We start from the raw sequence: 23,985 nt of genomic DNA, 5'->3' as shown, positions 1-23,985 counted from the left end.
TATTATACTGAGTAATGGAATGAGTACAAGAGGTGATCAGAAGGATGGCACCTCGACTTGCACCAGGCAAGTGAAGAAATACACTCAGAATAACAAAGGAATGGCCTCTGCGTGGATGTTGCTGGAAAACTGCCGTGCTGCTGTTACTGCTGGAAATCAAATGAGGATTTGGGGCTGTTCCCCTCCTCAGAAAATGCTGAAACTTTGGGATCCGCCCCTACTCAGAAAACCCAGAAAGCTTTTTTGAAATCGCTGACCCCCGAAAATCGCCTCCTTGGGGAATCACGCAATCCCTCAAGGCCCTGCACTGCCACTGAGTAGAATCCTCCAAAATACTGCTTGAAACTCTGCCAAACCACTCCAATATGCAAGAGCTGATCCCTTGCTCAATATCCCAGCTCAACTCCTCCACAAATCCTCAATCCGAAACTGCTCCCAGAAGAACTGCGTCCCTCTCTCTCAAGACTGTGCAGTCTTCCAATGCTCAGCTCCACCTCAATGCCAAAGATCAAAACTACTGCAAAAAGACTGCTGAAAATACCTTGCCCGAGTAGGCACTCGAAGTCCCCCGGGGCTAAGGGTGAGATCTCCGAACGGAGACACTCAGTGCACTAAACAATGCTGTAGACAGGCTAAACAGCCAGCGTGCTCCAAGTCGAAGTGACTAGCTCAAATGCTCATAATCGAATGACAAAATGAGGGGGCTCCTCTCTCCTTTATAGCATTGGCCTCTCCCAATCCCAAGGCTCACCTCCTCCAGCGTAATCCCCTCTTGCCAGGTGTTCCCTTTCCATCTGCGCAGCCCCTCCAAGTGTTTGTGTGGGCCCCATCTCTGCGTGGTTCTTTGGCCCCCTTGGCTCCCCTTTAAGTCACAACGTTGTGATACTAGGAAGTGACTTTTATTCTAAAAGTGAGTTATGTCCCCTTTTCCTCACCTTTTTATTTACAAATAACTATAAAAGGCAATATTGAGCAAAATCGAATATTCTAATTAGCCATGGCTAATTATGAATATTACAGAGAATTAAAGATGGACAACTTGATGAATGTGAAACAAATCTTGGTTAATCGAGATTGAGAGATCTAGCAATTAAAACAAGTAAGACACAATCACAAGAAATAAATGATTTTAGACCAGTGCCTTATATTCAATTAACCATAGACTAAATAAAAACAAGTTATCCAGATCAGTTTATAAATGTGGCGAAAGTGACGATCGTGAACGATTAAATGTAACGCCCAAAACTTTATCATGCAAGATTTTTTAGCAATTGAATCCCATGAAGAATTATGAAACTTCAGTACTAAGTAGTGATTCTAGAAATTTAATTTTTTTCTTTAATAACCTAGATCTAGAAAAAATTATCTCTCCTATAGTCAATGATTTTAAAATATTAATCTCACTTGACAATAGAGAAATCATTACCACTAAATCTAAAATTTTGCACTTAACACACAAAAGACACCAAGGAACTTCAGATTAGAATTTAATTATTCCTTAGGCAATTAATTTAATGTGGTAAATGAAGAAATTAAATTTTTAATGTGACAAAAGTATAAAAAATCAAAAGGGTTAAGAAATTAAATTTTTAATGGGTCATAGGCGACATTAAAATTTTAATGTAAAAGCGCAAGTCCTCTTTTGATTTAGTTATTTTAGGAATTTCAAAGTCACATAAAAAATTATTTTTTTTGTAAATTTTCAGATTTTTTAATGTTTTTGAATGTTTTTTGAATTTTTGTTTATGAAACAAAATTAAAATAAAAAGAAGAAGAATCAAAACAAAACTAAAGTCTGATAAAAAAATTAAAACAAAAGAACAAAATCAAAACAAAAAATATAAAAAGGAAATGGAGAAACTAGAGCCAAAAAACAAAAATCGAATTTAAAATAAATCTAAATCTAACCAAAGTTAAAAGAAAATCAAATAAAAGAAATCAAAAGGAAAGAAACTAAAACCCTAAACGCATACCTTGCAATAAAGCAAATAAGAAAAAAAGAAGTGGATTGTTTTGATTGTTGTGCAGGTGTGGAGGAGCTTGACGATGACAACGAGGGAACAGGTCGACGAGGAGGGCCGAGAGCAGGGATCTGTAGATGGCAATGATGGGAGCTGGAAGAAATTGCTGCTCAGGTAATGAGGCAGTGCGAGGATTCAATGGAGTAGATGACAGTGACAATGTGTAGAGCTCGACGGAGCTGTAACGATGAGGAAACCACGGGTTAAAGGAGAGGCAAAGGGACGAGGGTTTAGGAAAGAGAAGCATTTTTGCAGGTCGATGAGGAGGGGAATTCGAGGAAAGCAGACAGCAGGAGGAGAAATGGAAGAGGGAGTCGCAGGTAGGAGAAAAACACAGGGATCTCGAGTAGCGTTTTGCAGGTCGAATGAATAGAGGGCGCTGACTAGGGTTTTGGGTTTGCAGGAAGGGATAACACACGTTTTTGCAGGCAGCAAAGAAATTCAAAAATTTCAGTTGGAAAACCCCAGATAACAAAGGAAGATGAAGGATGGAGTGATGGAGGGATAAGGGGTTCCTAATTTTTTTTTAAAATTTCAAGTGAATCAAAAACCCCAGGCAACAGAGAAATGGTAGCCGAGAAGGATGGAGTAATGGAGGGATAAGGGGTTTCTAAAAAAAATTTAAAATTTGTAGTGAATCAAAAACCCTAGGCAACAGAGAAATGGTAGCCCAGAAATTCAAGATAAACCCAAAATAAACGAATTTCACACCAATATATTTTTTGCTTCAGATTTGGCCTTGAAACCCTTATAAAATTTCCAGATCTAAGAGCTTAAAAACCCTTTGGATTGTAAAATTTTTCTTAAAAAATATCCTTGCAAAACAATATTGAGGCCAGATCTTACCTTCCAGGGCCTAGATCTGGCTTCAAAGAAAATTCCCCTTCAGATCTGCAGCTGCAAAAAGAAAAACAAAACACCCAAAAACAATATATACAATGATAAAACTAAAAAGACCAGTTAAGTTACAATTATTACAAGCTGAAGGCTCTAAGTAGGCAGATCTATCATTATACTGCACATAAATTAAAAGATTTTTTAAATTTTAAAGGAGGTGCTATCTCGAAACCATTCGTGCATCACCAACAAAAATCTTATTATAAGCTCGGAGCTAATTTCGCTGGGCTCTTCAGAAAATACGGATCGAGAGTTGGTTGGTTCAACTAAAAACTTTCCCTATCGCCCAAGGATCTAAAATCAAGATTTCCCTATAAAACTCAATCCAACAATAAAAAATAGAGCGAGAAAATAATAATAAAATCCAGACAAATACAGATACATGTTATTACATTCAAAATATAAATTATTATTCAAAACCCAGCGACTGAGAAATATACCTGTATTCAAATCACTCTTCAGAAGCTATCATCAATGGCTTGAGAAAAAATTATGCATGAAAACAACACATCTTACAGTATTCCCATGAAGGGTAACACCAGCAGAATTTAACCCCAAAGTCTTTCTTTATTATATAAAAAAAGATTACACCAGAGCTTCTTGGTAAGCAGACAACTCAAAGATCGGATGGATCAACTGACAAATGACTTCCTATTTAAAGATAAATCCTCCAACGGCTAGTTCGATTGATCCTCGTCAAAGCAATCTCGACCGTTGATGAAGATTAAAATTTCTTTTAATCTCATCCGTCGAAATATTTAATATTTGGGGAAATTCGAAATTTTGAATTAAATGCATTTTAAATTTTTAATTAACTCAAAAATAAAATTTTTGAGTTAATTTCCCCCAAAATTTGTCTTTGACTTAACCCCCAGGGATCAAAGGTTTAAAATTTAGCAAAATAATTAATTTACTTAGTCTCGGGACCTTTTAAAATTTAATTTTTTGGAACCGACAAATTTTGCCTTTGGAGAATTTAAATTTACCTAGGACTTAGAATTAATTAAATTTCTGGCTTAGGATTTTAATTAATTTTTGTTCAGAAAATTTAATTAATTAACCTATGATGGGATAAATTATTTTTCCAACCCTCAAGACACTTTACATCATGATTTTCTTATTTTTTACATCATAAGGGAGAAAACCCATTTGTAATAGACCTTTACAGACCACCCATTTCTGCGACACATATAATCTAACAGACCAAACAATTTGTAATAAAATAACCTAACCAAATAGTTAGGATTATTCCCAAATCACTTTTACATAGACTCGATCTAGAACACTAGGGCTCGACCAAGATCCTAACAACAAAATCCATTCCAGCTCTGGGGTAACACTAAAGGGGAAAACTCTACGGACCATCCGAGAATGGATCGGTGAGACAAAAAACCTCTCAGAATGGAGATCGTCACTAGAAAGGTAGGTTTACCTTGGTTGTTACATACACGACACGGTTCTGCTGAGATTATTTACATCATATACATGCAAAATGGGTTTACATTATAACATGATCATCATGCTGATGATGATAGCTGGACGACACAGACACATCGATCAGGCACTATCCCTCTTGCGAAAAAAGGGGGTGTACTGCTATGGGTCATTGACACGTATTGGTCAATAGTAAGTATTTAAAAGATGGCAATGAGTATTCCCATTTGCAAGTTGTGTTATGGTAGTGAATATTGTGACCCATTATGTGGGCAACCTGGTTCTGTTTCTCAGTAAATGGAAGAACATTTCAATGTGATCCCATGAACTCATTATTAGAACATGTTATAGCATAAACTATATCATAGATGACATGGATAGGGTTAACACAACAAAATAGCATTCACATCAATAGTGGCAAGATTATCTGAAAAGTCCAATAGATGATTACCAATACGATGTATACTATTGCAGCAATCATGACACATGAAACCTCAGTTTTGTCCCTGTACTGCAAGCTGCAGTTGACAGTAACTGCTGAAGCTCAATCGGCTAAAGTGATTTATTCACTAATCACTCTTAGCATTTTTCCTAACATGTCTTTCATCTCTACTGAGATGAAAGCAAAAGTTGATCTCATTTTCAGTTTGGTTGAGGATGCTTTTAGAATAATTTTACTTTAGGTTCATATAAGGGAATTATCAAAAAATGCGCAGCTACATTTTTAGAAACTTTATAGTTTTATATTGGTATCAAATGAGAAAAGAATTACATTATGGTGGGACCTTTTCCAGGCTAAACTTTTTAGAGCTACCACTTTCCTATAGACTGTTTAAGTGGCCATATCCAAATATTTAAATATGGCAAAAGCCTTGTGAGACAATTTAAGGCATACATTAGAAAATTCAAAGGATCAAGTGATAGAGATGAAATTATCTGGCCATGGGTGTTCTCTAGTACTGGAGATGAAGAGACTGTCATATTCAATTATTGAAATTTATCTTTTTACGTAATAGTCCAGTACTTTTTTATTCACGTCTTATATGAGTTTTGTTATTTTTTTTCCTGTAATACTCCCTGCGTATGGAAATGGCTGCCATGTTTTTGTAGTCTATTGTCTTAAGCAGACACTGAGCGGACAAGTGGAATTGTTTTTCAGGGGCAATCAGAGTCAGAATTGAATGAGCTTGGGTGGAGGCAGGCTAATGCAGTAAATATTTTCTGTTTGCATCAATAATTGAACAATAAACTAGTTCTGTAGATTTTCATATCCTCTGGATGACATGACCTGTCTGTAACAGGTTGCTGAGCGATTAGCCAAAGAACCAAATATTTCGGCATTATATTCCTCAGACTTGAAACGTGCTCTTGACACTGCTACAACTATAGGCCAGAAGTGTGGATTGCAGGTATATCAATCAATGACCTACATGTGTCCTGAAGCAATAATGTATTTTGAATAACAGTACGCAGAGTGCCTTCTTTATTCATTTTGTACAACACCTTTTCAGGTCAGATAGCGGAATTAGTATTCTGAAACTTAAGAATAATTCTTCAATTGGTATCATGTCATTTTTTCATAGGAATCAGTGTAATTTGTATTAACACCTGTATGAGTGGACTATGTGTTTATTTTCTAACCCCAACACCTGGTTAATTACTTCCCAGCAGATTAGGTCTAATGAATAGTAACACGGCTTAGGTTTCAACTAAAATAAAATAAACAATGAAAGCAAAATTAAAAACCAATCTCACAATCACATGCACACAAGATTTTCTACCCTTCAAATCAGTCCTTCATTCAAATAACTTCAGAACTTACACTTACGAAGGCTCTTTTCTTGGGAAAATGGCCTACCGAGGAAAATACAAAACAACAATAAACCTGGAACAGATCCAGTTGATCAAATCCTAGATCTGTCCTTTGATCTATTGGCTGATCTTGGTCCCCATTGCACTCTTCCTCAAACCCTGTACACTCAAATGGAAGTCCTTCTCCACCCAATCACTGAGATCTCACTCTCACTATGTCTTGTGCTCTGGATGTCTTGTGTTTCTTCTCCCTTAGCCTAGCCTTTTTTTAATAAGTTTTGAGTTATTGACTGAATCCACAACCCTAGTCTCCAAAGTGATTGATGGTTGAGATTAGACCTTATCACTTGAGATCAATAGTTGAGATTCATCTAAATCACTAATGCAAATAATGTTTGCATTTCATTAGATTAACTCACTTAATCTTATAAAAATCAATTACTTTATAGTAATTGTTAAGGTTTAGGACCAATTAGGCAACTTCCACACACCTAGACACTTAGGCCTGTGCTGAAGTATCTACATCAGCTACTATCATTAACACTATGAAGGATGCACAGTAGTTCCAAGTTCTCCATTTCATTAACTGATTACTGCTCATTCCTTATACTTTTAAGGGTCATTAATGATTTTGGTAACATATACTTGGACAAAATTATATTTAGTGAAACTTTCGCGCTTTATGTTGATTATGCATGTATATAGGAAGTGTTTTTATGACAATTTCCATACACTTACTCAACTTGCAGTCACGAAAGTAGCAAAAGTTGGCTTAGTGTAAAACTTGACAAGGATGGAGAGGAAGAGTTTGACTTGAACTTGGTAACAAAATAATAATAATATCCATTTTTAAGGTCACAGCCAAGCTAGACACCAAATTGGTGTATGAGACCCCCTTTTTTGTGGGACAAGGGACCCACCTCCGTGCAGCGATTTGACTGCTAAGTCTATGAAGGCATACATACTCTACCCCCTTCTGGTTTTGAACCTGTGACCTCTTAGGAGGAAAGTTGAAACACATGCTCTTAACCATTAGGCCCACTCAAGCTATATTTTTTAAATACTCCATTTTCAATTTTTTTTCATTAATATGAATAGCTATCAATGTCCATACAATCCAAAATGTCAATAGACATCCAGAATCGATATACTATAATGTGTGAGGAAATATGTTTTATGATATCAATACTTGTTGCTAACCATGGACAATGGCTCAAGAAAATCTAAGCCACAAGTCGTGACATAAGACTGAGAAGCCTATGCCTTTGATGTTCCTACCACTGCCACAACATCAAGGAAATTTATGTATTATGGTGTAAAAATAGGAGCATGCTTGATCAGACTAGCCAATTGTATGATGGATCTATCTTGTCTAACTCAATTTCCCAAGTATTGATGCCTCCTAGAGCGAGAATGTTGAAAATTTTACTCTTTAGAATATACATTAGACTGTGGAAGGAAAAGATTAGATGATCAAGACTTTAGATTCTTACCATGTATTTCCCTGATGAAAAGTCAAAGAATATAGAGGACATGTACAAGATCATTTAGGCACATTTTTCCTAACGGTTGCATGTCCTAGAGTGGATTTTCTCAAATATTATCAAGTTTCACTTACATATAGAAGCATTGGTGGTTTGATTTGAATGTGTGGAAAATTCTTTAGTTAAAACTTAAGGGATATGAGAGCCAAATTTTTTTGTCGTTGACCTAGCATAGACAATAGGCCGTATTACATCAATGAGAAATTTAATGTAATCTGTTACCTACTCATATGCACAGGGTAGGGAATGAAGACTTCATTACCCAATGGAGTAGGCATTCCTAAATTTTTTTGAAGATTAGAAGTCATCAGGGCACCTATGCCCATTTTCTCTGTCTTTTCTCTACACTCTCTCACTCAAATTCCGCAAATCTGTGGGGAATTGCATTAAATGTTGCTAGCATGATGAATTTTTGTAACAGGCTTAGGCAACTTGGGACTCGGTCATCAAGTGAGTCCACTCTAGAGTGTTTTTTCACTTAGCTAATTATTCTCGCTTTTTAGCGATGAATAACTAGTTGGGTTTTTTTATCTCACATACCTCCAGCTGGAGTGCTGCTTGCTGACTAGGCCTTGGGTCTGTGCTAATGCATAGAGTCAATGTATAGTACCATGCTATGTTAGATCTAAAGTGTCACAAAATTTGACTAGGTTTTTATAGGATTTTTGAATTAAAATTCCCTGCAAGACAGGATTTTTAATTAATTATTTGTGTAAAATTGTAAATAAGTGGATATAGGATATGTCGGTGGCATGTGGGTACTCGAATGCCCATGACCCCAACATTATCCTAAGACCACCTTTGGAGGTCAAAAACCAGGTATTACCCCCTCAAAACCCGCTTTTCCTAATGTAAGTGGCAAAAGTGGCAAAATAGTTAAAAAATTAGTAATATGAGACAATAAAATTTGTTCCCAATTCAGAAGGACAAGAGAAATGACATGGAGATTAAAGTGCCAGTTAAAACGCTGACTTGGAAGCCAAATAGGCCCACAAGTCAAGTGATTCAGTGGCTGCCACATAAGCCAAGTCAACTGGCAATTTTGAGGTCCGCAAATGGCCCACTTACCAGATTGAAATCATTCCTTGATGTTCACGGATTTGATTGAGATATTGTTAAATTTCAAGTCCAAGTCAAGGGAAGTTAGTGGGAATAGAATTGCCACATGTGGGACAAACCTTGTCCCCCACTAAACTCCATTCAACCTATACGTAGTGCAAAGAACAATTCCATGTAGCTCACGTTGCGTAGTTAACTAGCAGATTTGGTATAAGTTTGGTGGGGGGGAACACTGCCACATGGGACAAAGCTTGTCCCCTACATCTCCCTACACTTCAGCACTATCAACCAAAAGGATCATACACAGGCAGTTAAAGAGACCCCACGCAGGCATTTTGAAGAGAATATGTGAAAATTTCATCTATCACGATTCACAACAACTGGAAATTATTTCCTAATTTTTAATTTATTTAATTTATGTGCTACGACAAATATCAAATAATTCACACTATGATCTTCACAAATAAACTGCGGAAGAAAAATAGCACTAGAAATTGAGAAAATTTAGCACAGAGATAAAAATATGACAGTTATTTTTGGACAAATGTCCCTGGAAAAACCCAACTTGGGAAAACTGGTGCAACAAATGAGGGTTTTATTTTTATGCAATAGTGAAGTTCTGAGTACAGTCTATGGATGCTCAACTGACAATCCAAACAAGAATAAAACCTGGCCAAAATTATGTAAGGGAATTGCCCTTCTTCCACAAGCAACCTCAACACAACTTTCCTTCAGAAAACTCATCCTACTAGACGCTCTGCGTTAGCCTCTTTGTAATGCTTGCATAGGCCCTATGATGTCTAGCCTCCGAACTGCCTTTAATGAAGTCGTTTTGCCTGTCTCTGCTGAGCAAATTGATTCTCCTACCCTTTATAAGACTTTCCCAGTCTCTGGAAGTTGAATCGATTTTTCCTCCAACCAAATCGAATTGCTCTTCTGAAGCAACTGTGAAATGCTCTGCGATGCTTCACTGGGAATAATTCAGCATTCTTGCTGATGCCTCTTCGGATCACTGTCTCTGCTTCCTCACTGAAGCTTGAACTCTTCGACACATGACTGCGGCTACTCTCGAAAATCAAATTCTCCAAGTGACTCAAGTGTGTTCTCCATCACCACATTGATCCCTTCTTATATCCTTCCTGTTGGGACTCCAACAACCAAGATGAAATCTTAACCGATGGCTCAGACCATTTCTGGATTGATTCGGGTGAGTTTCTAGAGAATTCTCATATTGACTTAATTAATTTTGATTAATTAACTAGTTTTCCTAAGTTTAGACTAAGGAAATATTAAAAAATTGGTTAATAATCTAATTAAGTCATCTCTAGGTGGAATTTTCAAAAACAATTTTTGGGTTTTGGAGATCTCATGTATTCTAGCCTCCACCAAATTTCATGGCCAGAACACATTCGATGCTACAAGAACTAACACTCCCTCTTAGCAAGGACTGTGTTCTTTCTAGTGTTGTGAAGAAATTTCAGCCCCCACTTCGGTTATCAGTTTTCCTTATCACTCCATGCATTTAGTTTTAAATCCAAGCATGATAAAAATTCTAAAATCTGGAAATGACAATATTTTTCTTAAAACACAAATTTAGAGATTTCACAACTGCTGAAATTGCATAAATAAAACACAACAAATTTATGACAGCCACACATAGAAAATAACACACTGATTTTTGGTCAATGTGACCCTGGAAAAACCCCATACAACTCTTGGGGAAAACCAGTTTGAGAGCTTCTTTATTTCTGAAAATTCTTTTACAAAGAAACTGAAATACACAGTAAAAATTCCAGCAACCACAAATTACAACTTATCTCGAATTTTGTGTTTGAACTCCACCTCGAAAATCATGCCAATCAACAACCAACCAAAATAGAAATTTTTAAAGCAATAAAACAACATTAAATACTGTACGACCAACCTTGAAAAACGTGCCCAGAACTTGCTGCCCCTCTTCCTCGATTTCTGTGCCTTTCTCTTGTTGTACGGTTTTTTCTTAGGATGCGTGCCAATAAATGCTGCTGCCCAAATTTGCTGAAATGTCTTCTTGCTGCTCTCCTTCACTTCCTCACTGCTCAAAATTTTTCTCCTTGCTCTCTCTTCTCTTTTTCTGAAATGCTCATGAAAGAATGAATGATCTTTTCCTCTTCTCTTCTCCTTTTATTCTCTAAATGACCTTTTGGGTTACCCTAAGATCTAATCGCTAAGATTCATTTAGATCTAGAGATGAGAATAAATGTGCATTTAATTTTCACTTTCTATTTTTTAACTCACCCACTTAAATAAAGACCCACTTAGCCTTTTATTTCCATAGTCACTTTTTCACTTTCTAATTCTTCATTGAGTTTAATAAAGTCACTTTTAAATTAGAATGTAACTTTACCACTTATAAAGTCACTTTTAAATTACGATGTAACTTTACCACTTATAAAGTCACTTTTAAATTAAATTGACTTTACCACTTATAAAGTCACTTTAGGAGAAAAGTAAAAATAAATTTGGATACTTTTCCCTAGGCCAAAGATCAAAGCCTTAGGGAACCACTTGTCTTCTGGTACCCAAATTTTAACTCTCCCTCTTACCGAGGAAAGTGTTCCTCACCACTCCCATCTTGTCTCTGAAGTAGATGTGTTTGTGGTAAGGCTTTGGTGAAAATGTCCGCTACCTGCTCATTTGTGGAAATGTACTCAAGCTTGACAACTCCCTTTTGGACATAGTCTCTAATGAAGTGATACTTGATCTCAATATGCTTTGACTTGTCATGAAAAACTGGATTCTTCGTGAGTTTTATGCAACTCTGATTATCACAGTAAATTACTGAAGGTCTCAATGCCTGACCAAATAGACCAAACAACATCTTGCGAAGCCATATGGCCTCACAACTAGCCAAACTAGCAGCCATATACTCTGCCTCAGCTGAGCTCAATGCAACTGACTGTTGTTTCCAGTTGATCCACGACACAACTGCTGAACCCAACCCAAAACAACACTCGAAAGTACTCTTCCTATCTGAAGCACAACTTGCCCAATCTGGATCCGTGTACCTTGCCAGTCTCACTCCATCACCCTGTCTATAATCCAGACCAAAATCCACAATCCCCTGCAAGTAACGAAGAATGTGTTTTGCAGCCACCCAATGCACTCTCTTGGGCTCACACATGAATTGACTCATAGTGTTAACTGCAAAACATATATCTGGTCGAGTGTTGACCAAATACATCAAATAATCAATCAGCCGCCTGTATAGAGTAGGATCCACTAACTCGGAATCAGAAGCGTGAAGCTTCTTCCAGTTAGTGATCATAGGTGTAGACATGGGTTTGCAGTCCTCCATGTGAAATCTGCTAAGAATATCCACAATGTACTTCCCTTGTCCCAGGAAGAAATGCCCCTCCTTCTGCCACACCTCCAATCCCAGAAAATAATGCATCAAGCCAATATCCTTCATCTCAAACTCTGAAGCAAGATCTCTCTTGCAACCCTCAATGAGTCTCTCTGCACCAGTGATGATCAAGTCATCAACATACAACACCAGAATGAGAGGCTCCTCACCCACCACAATGAAGTATAGGTTCAGATCAGCCTCATTCTTTGTGAAACCCAACTGTTGTAAGTATGTATCAATCCTCGAGTACCAAGCTCTGGGAGCTTGCTTCAGGCCATAGAGTTCCTTTTTCAGTCTGCACTCATGGGACTCCTTCCCATGCTCCTCAAAGCCCGCGGCTGCTCAATATAAACCTCCTCCTGAATGAAGCCATTGAGAAATGCGGTCTTCACATCCATCTAGTGGATCTTCCAACCCATCTCTGCTGTAATCGATATAATGGAGTGAATAGATGTATATCGAGCTACGGGAGCGAAGGTCTCCTCATAGTCAACTCCCTCTACCTATGAGAACCTTCTCACAACAAATCGAGCCTTGAACTTCTCGGTGTTGCCATCTGCAACATGCTTTATCTTGTAGAGCCATCTGGAAGTAACAACTGATTTACCTTCAGGCCTCGGCACTACCTCCCAAACATCGTTCTTCATAATAGAAGAATACTCCTCCATCATGGCCTCTCTCCAGACCTGCTGGCTGGCTGCCTCCTCATAACTAGAAGGCTTAGAGTCAACAATGCTTGTTACCAATGCCATGTAACTACAAAACCGCTCAGGTGGTTTACTCTCTCTAACCTGTCCCTTTGGTCTAGCAACTAATGTGGACTCGCAAGGTATCTTGAAGCCACTTGGGCTTCCTCTTCCCTGAGCATACCTCTCCCACCGGAGTGAAAAAATCCTCATCATCATCAGAAGCCTGAACTCCTGAAGGCATGCCAACTGACCTCATGCCTGAATTTGTGCCTGTAGATGCTAAAGTACCGTGTGAACTGTCCATTAGTGGACTACCTTGTGAACTGCTCTGCGGACTGCCCTGCATGCTGCCCAAAGAACCACCCACCTGACTCTGAGAGCCACTAATCACTGATGGACCTGACACTATAATCAATGTACCTCCTAATCCCCGACCACTGGATCCCTGTGACTGACTTAGCTGCTCCTGAGGGTTTGGTGACTCTGGATACTCTAACTCCCGTGACCTCCTGATAGCTTTCTCCTCCTCGAACTTCACATCCCGCCTAACTACCACTTTCCTCTACGCAGGAATATAAATCCGATAAGCTTTCGAGGTCTCGCTATAACCCACAAAGATGCCCTTGTCTGCAGTGGGCTCTAGCTTGGTCTTGTTCTCCTTGGGGACATAGGAATATGTAAGGCACCCAAAGATACGAAAGTGCCCAACATCAGGGTTCTTCCCAGAAAAAGCCTCCTCTAGAGTCACATTCCCCAAGGCACGATGTGGACTCCTGTTCTGCAAGTACATAGCAATGTTGCAGGCCTCTGCCCACAAAAATAAAGGTAACCCCTGATCATGAAGCATGGCTTTGGCAGCCCCTGCAATGGATCTGTTCTTCCTCTCTGCAACCCCATTCTGTTGGGGGTTGTAAGGAACTGTGAACTCCCTTCTAATGCCTGCCTCAACACAAAAATCAACAAACTCACAAAGGGTATACTCCCCTCCATTGTCCGACCTGAGGACCTTGATCTTCCTACCTGTCTGGGTCTCCACAAGAGCTTTGAACTCTTGAAACCGCTTGAAGACCTCACTCTTGGTCTTCAAGAAATAAATCCAGGTCTTCCTGGAGTGGTCATCAATGAATAAAACATAGTACTCATAGCCACTCAATGATACATGAGACATCCAACCACTCACATCGGTATGTATCAAGTCAAGGATCCCGGTCGCTCTGCTGTCATTGCTGGGAAAAGGGGATCTGGCAAACTTCCCCATAACACATCCTCTTCATACATCAAGGTTATCAGAACTGAAATTTGGCACACTAGTGGTGATCTCCCGCAATGTACTCAAGGCCCCATGATACATGTGCCCCATCCTACGGTGCCAAATCTCACACAACTTTGAACTGCTAGATCTGCTGTCTGTCTTGTCTCCGGTGCTGCTACTCAATGCCATCAGGGGCTGGAATGAGAACTTGTACACCTTGGCATGGCGCACATCAATCTCTCTAGCTGAAGAAGCTGGAGTTCCCCTAGGAGATATAAGCACCTGCCCTCTCCTGAACAACACATCATACCCTCTATCCTCGAGTGCTGAGACGAATATTAGGTTCTTCTTCATTCCAGGCACATATAGAACATCTGACACTTTCAAGGGAGGTTTGGGTCCCCTATCAAATGTCAATGTCCCCACACCGACTTCTCGAACAACGCTGTCATCACCAAGTACTACCTCCATATCAGTATCACCCTCTAAAAGCTCTAAGAAGTACTCTCTGACTCCTGTCATGTGGCGGGAAGTGCCACTATCAACATACCAAATGCTAGAAGATGCTCTGCTAGTAGCGGGGAATGCACACTCCCTCTGAACCGGTATGGCAGGTGATCCTGCACTAGTGGCGTCACAAGCTATGAACCCAAATTCCCGATCAAATCTCTCTGAGAAGCTCTCTATCTCTGCAGAAGCTGTCATGGGTTTGTCTTTCCCTTTCTTGTTCTTCTTCTCCGGACACACAACAGCATAGTGTCCCAACTTTTGACAATTCCAACATTTGACTTTGGAATAGTCCTTCTCCTTGTTTTGCTGCTTGCCTTTACCTTTGCCTTTGCCTCCACTGTTGGAAGCTTGCTTCTTTGCTCTGCCCTTCTTGCCTCTTGCTAACAATGCCACATTGTCATCCTCCTCCACTTGTTTGGTTGCCTCAAGATGGTTCTTTATGATCTCATTCTGAATGCAATCATCCCACAACCTCTCCCAATCGGGAAGGTTTTCCCGTGCAACAATGCCATCCACAAAATTCTCCCAAGTCTTGGGAAGACCATTCAAAGCAATCCTCACCAACTTAGTGGGTGCAATGATCTCACCTACGGCTGCCAACTCATCTCTCACTAAAGTGATCTTTGTGAGGTATGCTGTAGCACTGTCAGTCTTAGCCATTTTAATGGCCTTCAGTTTCTCCTTTAGGACCATTTTTCTGTTTTCATTTGAGCTCTGGTAAAGATTGGTCAAGGCTGTCCACATCTCATGTGCATAAGTCTTTCCTCTCACATGAGGAATGACATGGTCTTTGATTCCTTCCAGAATCAATCTTTTTGCCTTATCATTCTTTTTGTTAAACTCTGCTAACTGTACAAGGTCAGCAGGTACTACTACTGGGTTCTGTGTGGTATTTACCATAATGCCCCAGGCTTCTGCTTCCTTAGAGATACTCTAGATTCTCTCCTTCCATGCACTGTAGTTGTTATGCCCATCCAACTTGTCTTCAACTCTCAAACCCAAAGACATGTTTCATTGTCCTACCAAACTGAAATTTTCAAATCTGTGGTAAAGGTTTCTGTTTTCTGTGTAAAAATCAGCGTGCTGTAATTTTCACTTTGCTGTCCCAAACTGCACTTTTCAGCCAACCAAGCTCTGGTACCATAAAAAAATTTCAACCCCCACTCTGGTTATCAATTTTCCCTATCACTCCATGCATTTAGTTTTAAATCCAAGCATGATAAAAATTCTAAAATCTGGAAATGACAATATTTTTATGAAAACACAAATTTAGAGATTTCACAATTGCTGAAATTGCAGAAATAAAACACAACAAAATTATGACAGCCACACAGAAAATAACACAGTGATTTTTGGTCAATGTGACGTAGTAAAGCCCCCTACAACTCTTGGGGAAAACCAATTTGAGAGCTCTTTTTTATTTCTGAAAATGCTTTTACAGAGAAACTGAAATACACTGTAAAAATTCCAGCAACCACAAATTACAACTTATCTCGATTTTCGTGCTTGAACTCCACCTCGAAAATCATGCCAATTAGCAAACAGCTAAAACAGGGATTTTTAAAGCAATAAAACAACATTAAATACTATATGGCCAACCTCGAAAAACGTGCCCAGAACTTGTCCCTCTTCCTCGATTTTTGTGCCTTTCTCCCGCTGTACAGTTTTTCCTTGGGATGCGTGCCAATAAATTCTGCTGTTCAAATTCGCTGAAATGTCTTCTTGCTGCTCTCCTTCACTTCCTCACTGCTCAAAATTTTCTCCTTGCTCTCTCTTCTCTCTCTCAAATGCTCATGAAAGAATGAATGATATTTTCCTATTCTCTTCTCCTTTTATTCTCTAAATGACCTTTTAGGTTACCCTAAGATCTAATGGCTGAGATTCATTAAATATAGGGATGAGAATAGATGTGCATTTAATTCTCACTTTCTATTTTTTAACTCACCCACTTAAATAAAGACCCACTTAGCCTTTTATTTCCATAGTCACCTTTTCACTTTCTAATTCTTCATTGAGTTTAATAAAGTCACCTTTAAAATAGAATGTAACTTTACCACTTATAAAGTCACTTTTAAATTAGAATGTAACTTTACCACTTATAAAGTCACTTTTAAATTAAATTGACTTTACCACTTATAAAGTCACTTTAGGTGAAAAGTACAAATAAATTTGGACACTTTTCCCTAAGCTAAAGATCAAAGCCTTAGGGAACCACTTGTCCTCTGGTACCCAAATTTTAACATGCTGCATATCCTGCCACAACACCTTGTCTCTGTATCACCTCCTGTCACGCTGTTGATGTCTGGCCAAACTGCCCACCAACAACTGCGCAACATTGATGCCACATCTGTGCTATTGCTGACACTGCCATATTGCTGTCTGTTGCACACTTTTTGTCAAAGTTCCAAGGAAACATATATGCCAATTTTTTTTCAAAGGATCGGATTTTCAGTCATCAGTTCATTGAGTCTTTGTAAACTCATTCTGCAAATTTATAATGTAAATGATGCTAGTAAGACCGTGTATGTACGTAACAACCTAGGTAAGTCTATTATTTTGACAAGAGTTTCATCTTAGGAGATTTTTCGTCTCACTGACTCATTTGTGTTTCTAAACACGGATGGTTGACAAAGTTTTTCCCTTCAACCTCACCCTAAAGATAGGGTGGAATTCTTCGTCAAAGTCTTAGGTGAGTTCTAGTGTTTTAGTCGATTCTTATGTAAAAGTGGTTTGAGAATAATTTAAGCTAATTGGCTAAATTATTTTATTACAAATCACTTGGTCTACTAGATCATATTGTGTTGTAGAATTGGGTATGTAATTTGAGGGTCTATACCGAATGGGTGTTACCCCTTTGAGGGTTGAATTGTAATTATCTTATGTAAAAAATATTATAGTAATCTCATTTTAGGTACTTAACCCTTTTATTATTTATTTAAACATTTTTCATAATTATTTAACAAGTATATTAATGCAAGGCATGCAATGTATGCATATGTAGCTATCATATGCATACATCATATACATGCTAATACCCATTTGCCTATAAATCGAAAATGGGTCATCACAACTGTCACTGAAGAAGCTGCGCTGCTGCTGACTTTGCTATTGAACCACCTGCTCTGTTGCCGACTTTGATATTGAGCCACCTGCTCTGCTGCCAACACTGCACTGCACTCCTCAACATCTGATTGCCATTAGTCTGCAACTGTCACTCTGGTACTGACTGCATTAATTGCCACATATCCATCCTACTACTGAATAATGTGGGCCCTTGTAGCAAGGTAATGATCTATGAGGTGGACTCCTCAAGGATCTTGCCCAATCTCTGTAGCTCTCTGGGGCTACAACTCCAAGTCACCCCACCTCACTCCTAGAGGTATGGCTGCCATCATCACAAAGTCTTTCTTCAACTTGGAGGACAACCTATCTATCTCAGCATGTGTTGCCGCCTAGTCCTGCTTCTCCTGCTTGTCCTTCCTTCTTAGAGGACATTGGATACTATAGTTGCCAAACTCGCCACACCTGAAGCGCTTGACTGGGACACTTCGATGCGAGGGCCACATTCTCCTCTTCCTTTACACCCTTCGATCCACTGCTACTACTGACACTGATGGAGCTCTTTAGAAGAGCTCGCCTCAACTCCTCTTGCTGCAATTCAACCCACATTCTATCCCATTCGGGTAGTGTGTCTCTGCCCAATATACTTTGGACGAAGACTTGCCAATCCTCCGAGACACTATTTAGTGCCAATCGTACTAGCTCTGAAGGTTGAGGTGCTGCCCCAACAACTGCAATTTGGTCCCAGACCTCCTCAATCCTGGTGAGGAAGGGATCTATGCCTTCCCCCTTCTTCATCTTGATGCATCTCTGCTTCTCTTCTAGGAACATCTTCCATTGCTCGGAAGTACCCCGGTATAGCGTGGAGAAAGCATCCCACATCTCTTTGTTCGTTCCCTTGGGCACTATATGTGAGACTATATGATCCCGGACTCCATCTAGGATCAACCGCTTTGCCTTCGCCATTTCCTTCCTGTATTCCTTGAGCTAGTCTGCATCCTGGGGAACTGGCACCACATTATCTATGTAGGCTTTCAGGCCATATTTATCTAGAAGGAAGGATATCCTAGCCTTCCAGATGACATAGTTTGAAGCTCCATCCAACCTATCCTGATCTCTAAGCCCCAATGTGGCCATCTTTGAATCTGTCGAAAACTCCTTCCTTCCCTTTGCTTGGCTGCTGCGCTACTACTCGCACTCCTTTCTGGAATGCACAAATTTGCTAGCTGCTACTGCTAATTTTCCTGGAAAAATTGAACTTCTGAGACTCGAAGTTCCCGAAGAGAAATTTTCCCTCTGCTGTGTGTGCTTTTCTCTTCCACCTGACGTTTATTTTGCTACTTCAAACTGTAGCAAAAACCTCTGCGTCTAATTAGAAATCTGCTCAGTGAAAATTTGAGTTGTAGTTGCTCCCTCAGACTGTTTTAATCACTAACCCGCGCAATTTGACTTTTCTGCAACCTTGAATCTGAAAATCGAATTTCTGCCCCAGCAATTCGGCCTGCCTATTTGGGTACTGTGCTGCCTCTGAGAATTTCGGCCTGCTGCTCCCACTGAACAACAAAATTCTCACCTCCACATCTAAGCTTCAGGGCTGATCACTCACGCTCTGATACCACATGAAAATTCCAAAACTGAAATCCTATTGCAACAATTGGAATTAATATTTCTAATTGTTAATTATTTTAACAATTTATGTGCTACGAAAAATATCAAATAAATCACACTGCAACCTGTAAAAATTTGTTAAGTTTAGGTATGTTCTATGCTAGAGCAATTTATTTAAATTTTCACAGTTAGCAATCACATCAACATTACAATAAACTGCAGATAGAACATAAATATAAAATCGCAGAAGACAAGCCAAGACAAGAGGACACAAGATGTGGCGCGAGCTAGGGACAAACCCCACAATGTGTGGGGAAACCCTTTGATCAAATCTTCTTTTATCTTCAAAGTTCAGCAGAGAAAGAGAGAGAGAGAGAGAGTACAATTACAACAGAAGTCAACACTTTGACTTGTCTAGATCTAAGCATAGATCATTTTCTATAACAATGAGATCAGTTGAAGACATTCTGCTTCAACTGATTCTCTAAGGTGACTCCTTCACCTATCATCGTGCTGCATCTCGTCCGTTTGCTGCACCTTACCGTGTAGCACCATCATGCCGCATCATGCATCATCATGTTGCCCATAATCTTTATGCTTCATGCATCATTATGATGCCCATGACTATATTATTTCTTTATTATGCTGAACATTAGAACTTCTTCTCCTTATAGACTGTAACACTGCTTCATATGCTGAGACATATAGATCTAATTCATACTGCTCACTGTGAAGTAATATCACAATGATCATCACCAAGACTCTGCTACAGGAGTATCCTAAGTTTGTCATCTATCTGAGATAGATATGTCGAGATGCTCAGGGTGCTCTCTCCATACAGGTATGCTGAGAGGGTAACCAACCTTGGTTCTACTTCTCCTTAACCCATCCGAGGAGGCAGCTTGAACTCTTATACACATCTCATCTCAATGCGGATCCGATTGTGTGATTGCGGCTTCCATGTGTTGACTGCGGCTATACCTCAGGAATGAACAACATGTGACTGCAGCTCCATGCATTGACAGTGGCTACACCTGAGGATAGCGTATAAGTGCCTGACTGCATTGATGCGGATATATGTCTCCACGAGCAGTGTATCTCTGCATGAACTGCGTATAAAAACTATGCTACCAGATCCACTGTACACGGAGCTTGTTATGATGACTGTGTTGATTCCACGAGCAACGTATCTCTGCATAACTACATTTCCAGATCCACTATACACAAAGCCTGTTATCATGACTGCGATGAATGTGAACAATATATAACATGAACAACGTATCATCATATCTGGATCTGCGTATGTATATATGACTGCGTATAACATGAACAATATATATAACATGAACAGCGTATCATCATATCTGGATCTGCGTATATATATATATCTGGTTCCATGCGTATAACGTGAACAATATATAACATGAACAGCGTATCATCATATCTGGATCTGCGTATATATATATGACTGCGTATAACGTGAACAATATATATAACATGGACAGCGTATCATCCCAACATATATATGAACTCACGTATCTCTTCATAAACGGCATATAAGTGTTGTCAGTAACCACGCTTCCAGATTCACTATGGATTAGGGCCTGTGAGCATATATCATGACTGAGTTGATGCGTATCTCTTCATGAACTGCGGCTAGGTTTTCGGAGAACAACGTATTACTTTTCTTCTTTGCTGTGCGTATTTCCATACTTGAATGCGTTTCCCATGACTATAATTTAGGACTTGTTTTACTGCGTTTCTTCTCCAAGTCTTGTAGGTCTGCGTATCTTGAATTGGGTCTGTTTGTTGCTCATCCTCGTATGCTTGCAGCGTCCTGCGGTTAGGGCATCACCCTTGAGCCAGCGTATCTTTTGGTTTTCTCCTTCCAAAAACCTAGACGTGGAGAGGAGATCACCTTAAGAATACGTGTGCCAATTGACATCAAAACTCTTCTATTTATACTAAAGCAAGGATGATGAATAGACACGTCGGTTGGGCTTCTAGAATCTAGAGCCTACATAAGAGCTGGTCGGCTTGACTATAATTACATAAACAAAATAAATTCATATCTCCATAAATACTTATCGGAATTGGATGATCTTTGGATCAATCCTACACCTCTCGACGAGAGGGATCCAATAAAAATATCAGCTGCCATAAATAAGCCGACCCACATGGAGTTTGGCCCTAGTTGCCAATTTAACACTCCCTCTCAACTAGGGAGAACTCCATTCATTGATCCATAAGTCCGATTGTACTATCTCTGCCATCAGTGCCCTGCACTGCTCTGCCCAGCTCTGCTCAGCTCAGCTCTGCTAGCTCTGCTCTGCTCTGCTCAGCTTAGCTCTGCTAGCTCTGCTTTGCTGGCTCTACTCTGCTCTGCTCATCTCCGCTGAACCATGAAGAAGAAGAATTGACCGAGAATGTCTCATACCATTCTCCACTGACCCGAAGTCAGACTCAGAGTGCGTACCACTAGTCCCAGACCAGTCTCAACCGACCCAAAGCCAGTGTCATAGTATGTACCACTCCTACTACTGGTCCCAGACCAGTATCACAGTCTCAGAGAGTGTACCACTGGTCCCAGACCAGTCTCAGCGGACCCGAAGTCAGCGTCATAGTATGTACCACTCTCACTGGTCCTAGACCAGTACTGCACTGACACAAAGTCAGTCTCGGAGTATGTACCACTGGTCCCAGACCAGTCTCAGCCGACCCGAAGTCAGCGTCATAGTATGTACAACTCCTACCACTGGTCCCAGACCAGTATCATTGATCCTAGATCAATGGAGGACATCTTAGCGTAGGGAGTACAGTAGATACAACGATGCGTCCATCGGTATTACTATGGTCCCTAACTTCATTTCCCTGCTCATTGATCAGATGAGAGGTACTTCCCATGAGTCCCAGACTGCATGGGTAGGAAGCCTCAACAGGAGAACTTAATCAATCCTGTCCTCACAGGAGAACACATCAGTCCTGCTACAATCGCCATGGAGAACACATCAATCCAGGCTGCCATGGAGAACACATCAATCCAGGCCTCACAGGAGAACACATCAATCCTGCTACAATCGCCATGGAGAACACATCAATCCAGGCCTCACAGGTGAACACATCAATCCTGCTACAATCGCCATGGAGAACACATCAATCCAGGCCTCACAGGAGAACACATCAATCCTGCTACAATCGCCATGGAGAGCACATCAATCCAGGCCTGACAGGAGAACTAATCATCTTGCTACACAAGAGAGTGAATCATCTTGTCCCACAAGAGAGCGAATCATCTTGTTTCAGTGCGCACCACCAGGGGAGGGTGAGTCACCCTGTGGTCGTATGTTGCTCCAATAGAACTGCAAGCCCCCCAAAGCTCCTAGAGCTCAATGTATGCAGCATGCAGGACGCTTTTACAAAGGTCTCTTGACGACTCCAAGTCGTTCGGGAAAATCACAAATTTGATCTTTCCTCAGGGCTCTGTCCTGTACATCATCTCAGTGTGATGGAGTCTCCTTGATCATCGACTTACCATATCCCAGATAAGGCAGTAATTGATGTCTATCTGCTGGAGCAATTGTCAAATACGAGATTCCTCAATAATCGAATCCGATCTCTGGTTGTCACAGAGATTCACAGTGGTATTCATCATGTGTACAAACAGCTCACTGAAGAGCTTCAGCAACCAGACTGCCTCACAGAAGGCCATACTATCAGCAATGTATTCTGCCTTGGTGGTGCTCAGAGTCACCGAGTTCTGCTTCCTGCTCATCCAGGATATCAAGGCAGATTCCAAAGAGAAACAGCACTGAGAAGTGCTCTAGTGATCCTCCATACTGCCTGCCCACTCATCATTCGAATAATCATGTGGTTTCATATTTCCGGCAGTGTATCTCAATTCATGAGAGATTGTGCCCTGAAGATATCTTAGAAGATTCTTGGCACCAATCTAGTGAGGCTCAACCAAATATGAGCTCACCATGCTAACTGCAACACAGATGTCCGGACGGAGGTTCTCCAAGAACATCAATGCGAATGAGTTTATGAAACTCAGAGGCATTTCCCAAATCTGGTCCGACATCATTACCATATAACTTCTGAAAGTTAAGATCCTCGAGGCAGTCACAAGCTTGCAGCTTATCTTCTCGCATTCAGAATCCAACTCCCTCTGTCTCCTATAAATGAGAGGGTCTGCACCTGTCAGACATAGGTGCCGGTACGAGAGGTTCATCATCCACAACCTTCGAGTAATGGTTTGGATCGATTTCACTCCTAGTGAATCTCAGCTGCATTGGACAGCTATCAATCCTCTCATACTATGCCCGAGGTGTTTTTCTTCAAGCCATAGAGGGCTTTCTTCCACCTGTATACATGAGATACCTTGATCATGATTCTCAAACTCCTCGGGTTGTTCCAAACCTGTGAACCAGCTGCATGAGGGGAATGGTCTCCTTATAATATTTTCCTTCGGTACATTTCAGACATGTACCTTCATGCTTCCTTTTGAATTCAGGCATCCTAGTCACCATTTGACTCACAGACCTCTAGAGCTGAGTCAATGGACATGGTCCCCAGTGGACTTCCTGCAACTTGATACAACCCTGAACTCAAAAACATCTTTGAAAGATCTATTTTCAAACACGTACCTTTCCATCGATAAGTGCCACCCTGCAACCTTTGACTTCCATTTCCGAGATGGACGTCAGGTTCG

At 40.1% G+C, this 23,985-nt stretch overlaps 1 protein-coding gene across 7 annotated transcripts in view; it reads left to right on the top strand.

Annotated features, from left to right (window-relative positions):
- The window catches only part of LOC149263025 (phosphoglycerate mutase-like protein 4), a 303,277-nt gene that overhangs the window by 121,032 nt on the left and 158,260 nt on the right, over window positions 1-23,985 (top strand). For 6 of the 7 annotated variants that reach the window (XM_089425607.1, XM_089425610.1, XM_089425612.1 and 3 more), the window contains 2 exons: window positions 5,512-5,562; window positions 5,654-5,761. The exons of the other annotated variant lie outside the window; for it this stretch is intronic. In XM_089425607.1, coding sequence (XP_089281733.1) covers window positions 5,512-5,562; window positions 5,654-5,761 — 159 coding nt within the window. The remainder of the gene's footprint in view (window positions 1-5,511; window positions 5,563-5,653; window positions 5,762-23,985) is intronic. 7 annotated transcript variants of the gene reach the window in all.

This window comes from Pinus tabuliformis, chromosome 6 (assembly GCF_031772625.1).
Source record: "Pinus tabuliformis cultivar Carrire ecotype Pingquan chromosome 6, CPIR1, whole genome shotgun sequence".
Classification (NCBI taxonomy): Eukaryota; Viridiplantae; Streptophyta; class Pinopsida; order Pinales; family Pinaceae; genus Pinus; species Pinus tabuliformis.
The sequence above is the reverse complement of the archived record's forward strand: the minus strand, read 5'-3'. Positions and strand labels throughout refer to the sequence as shown.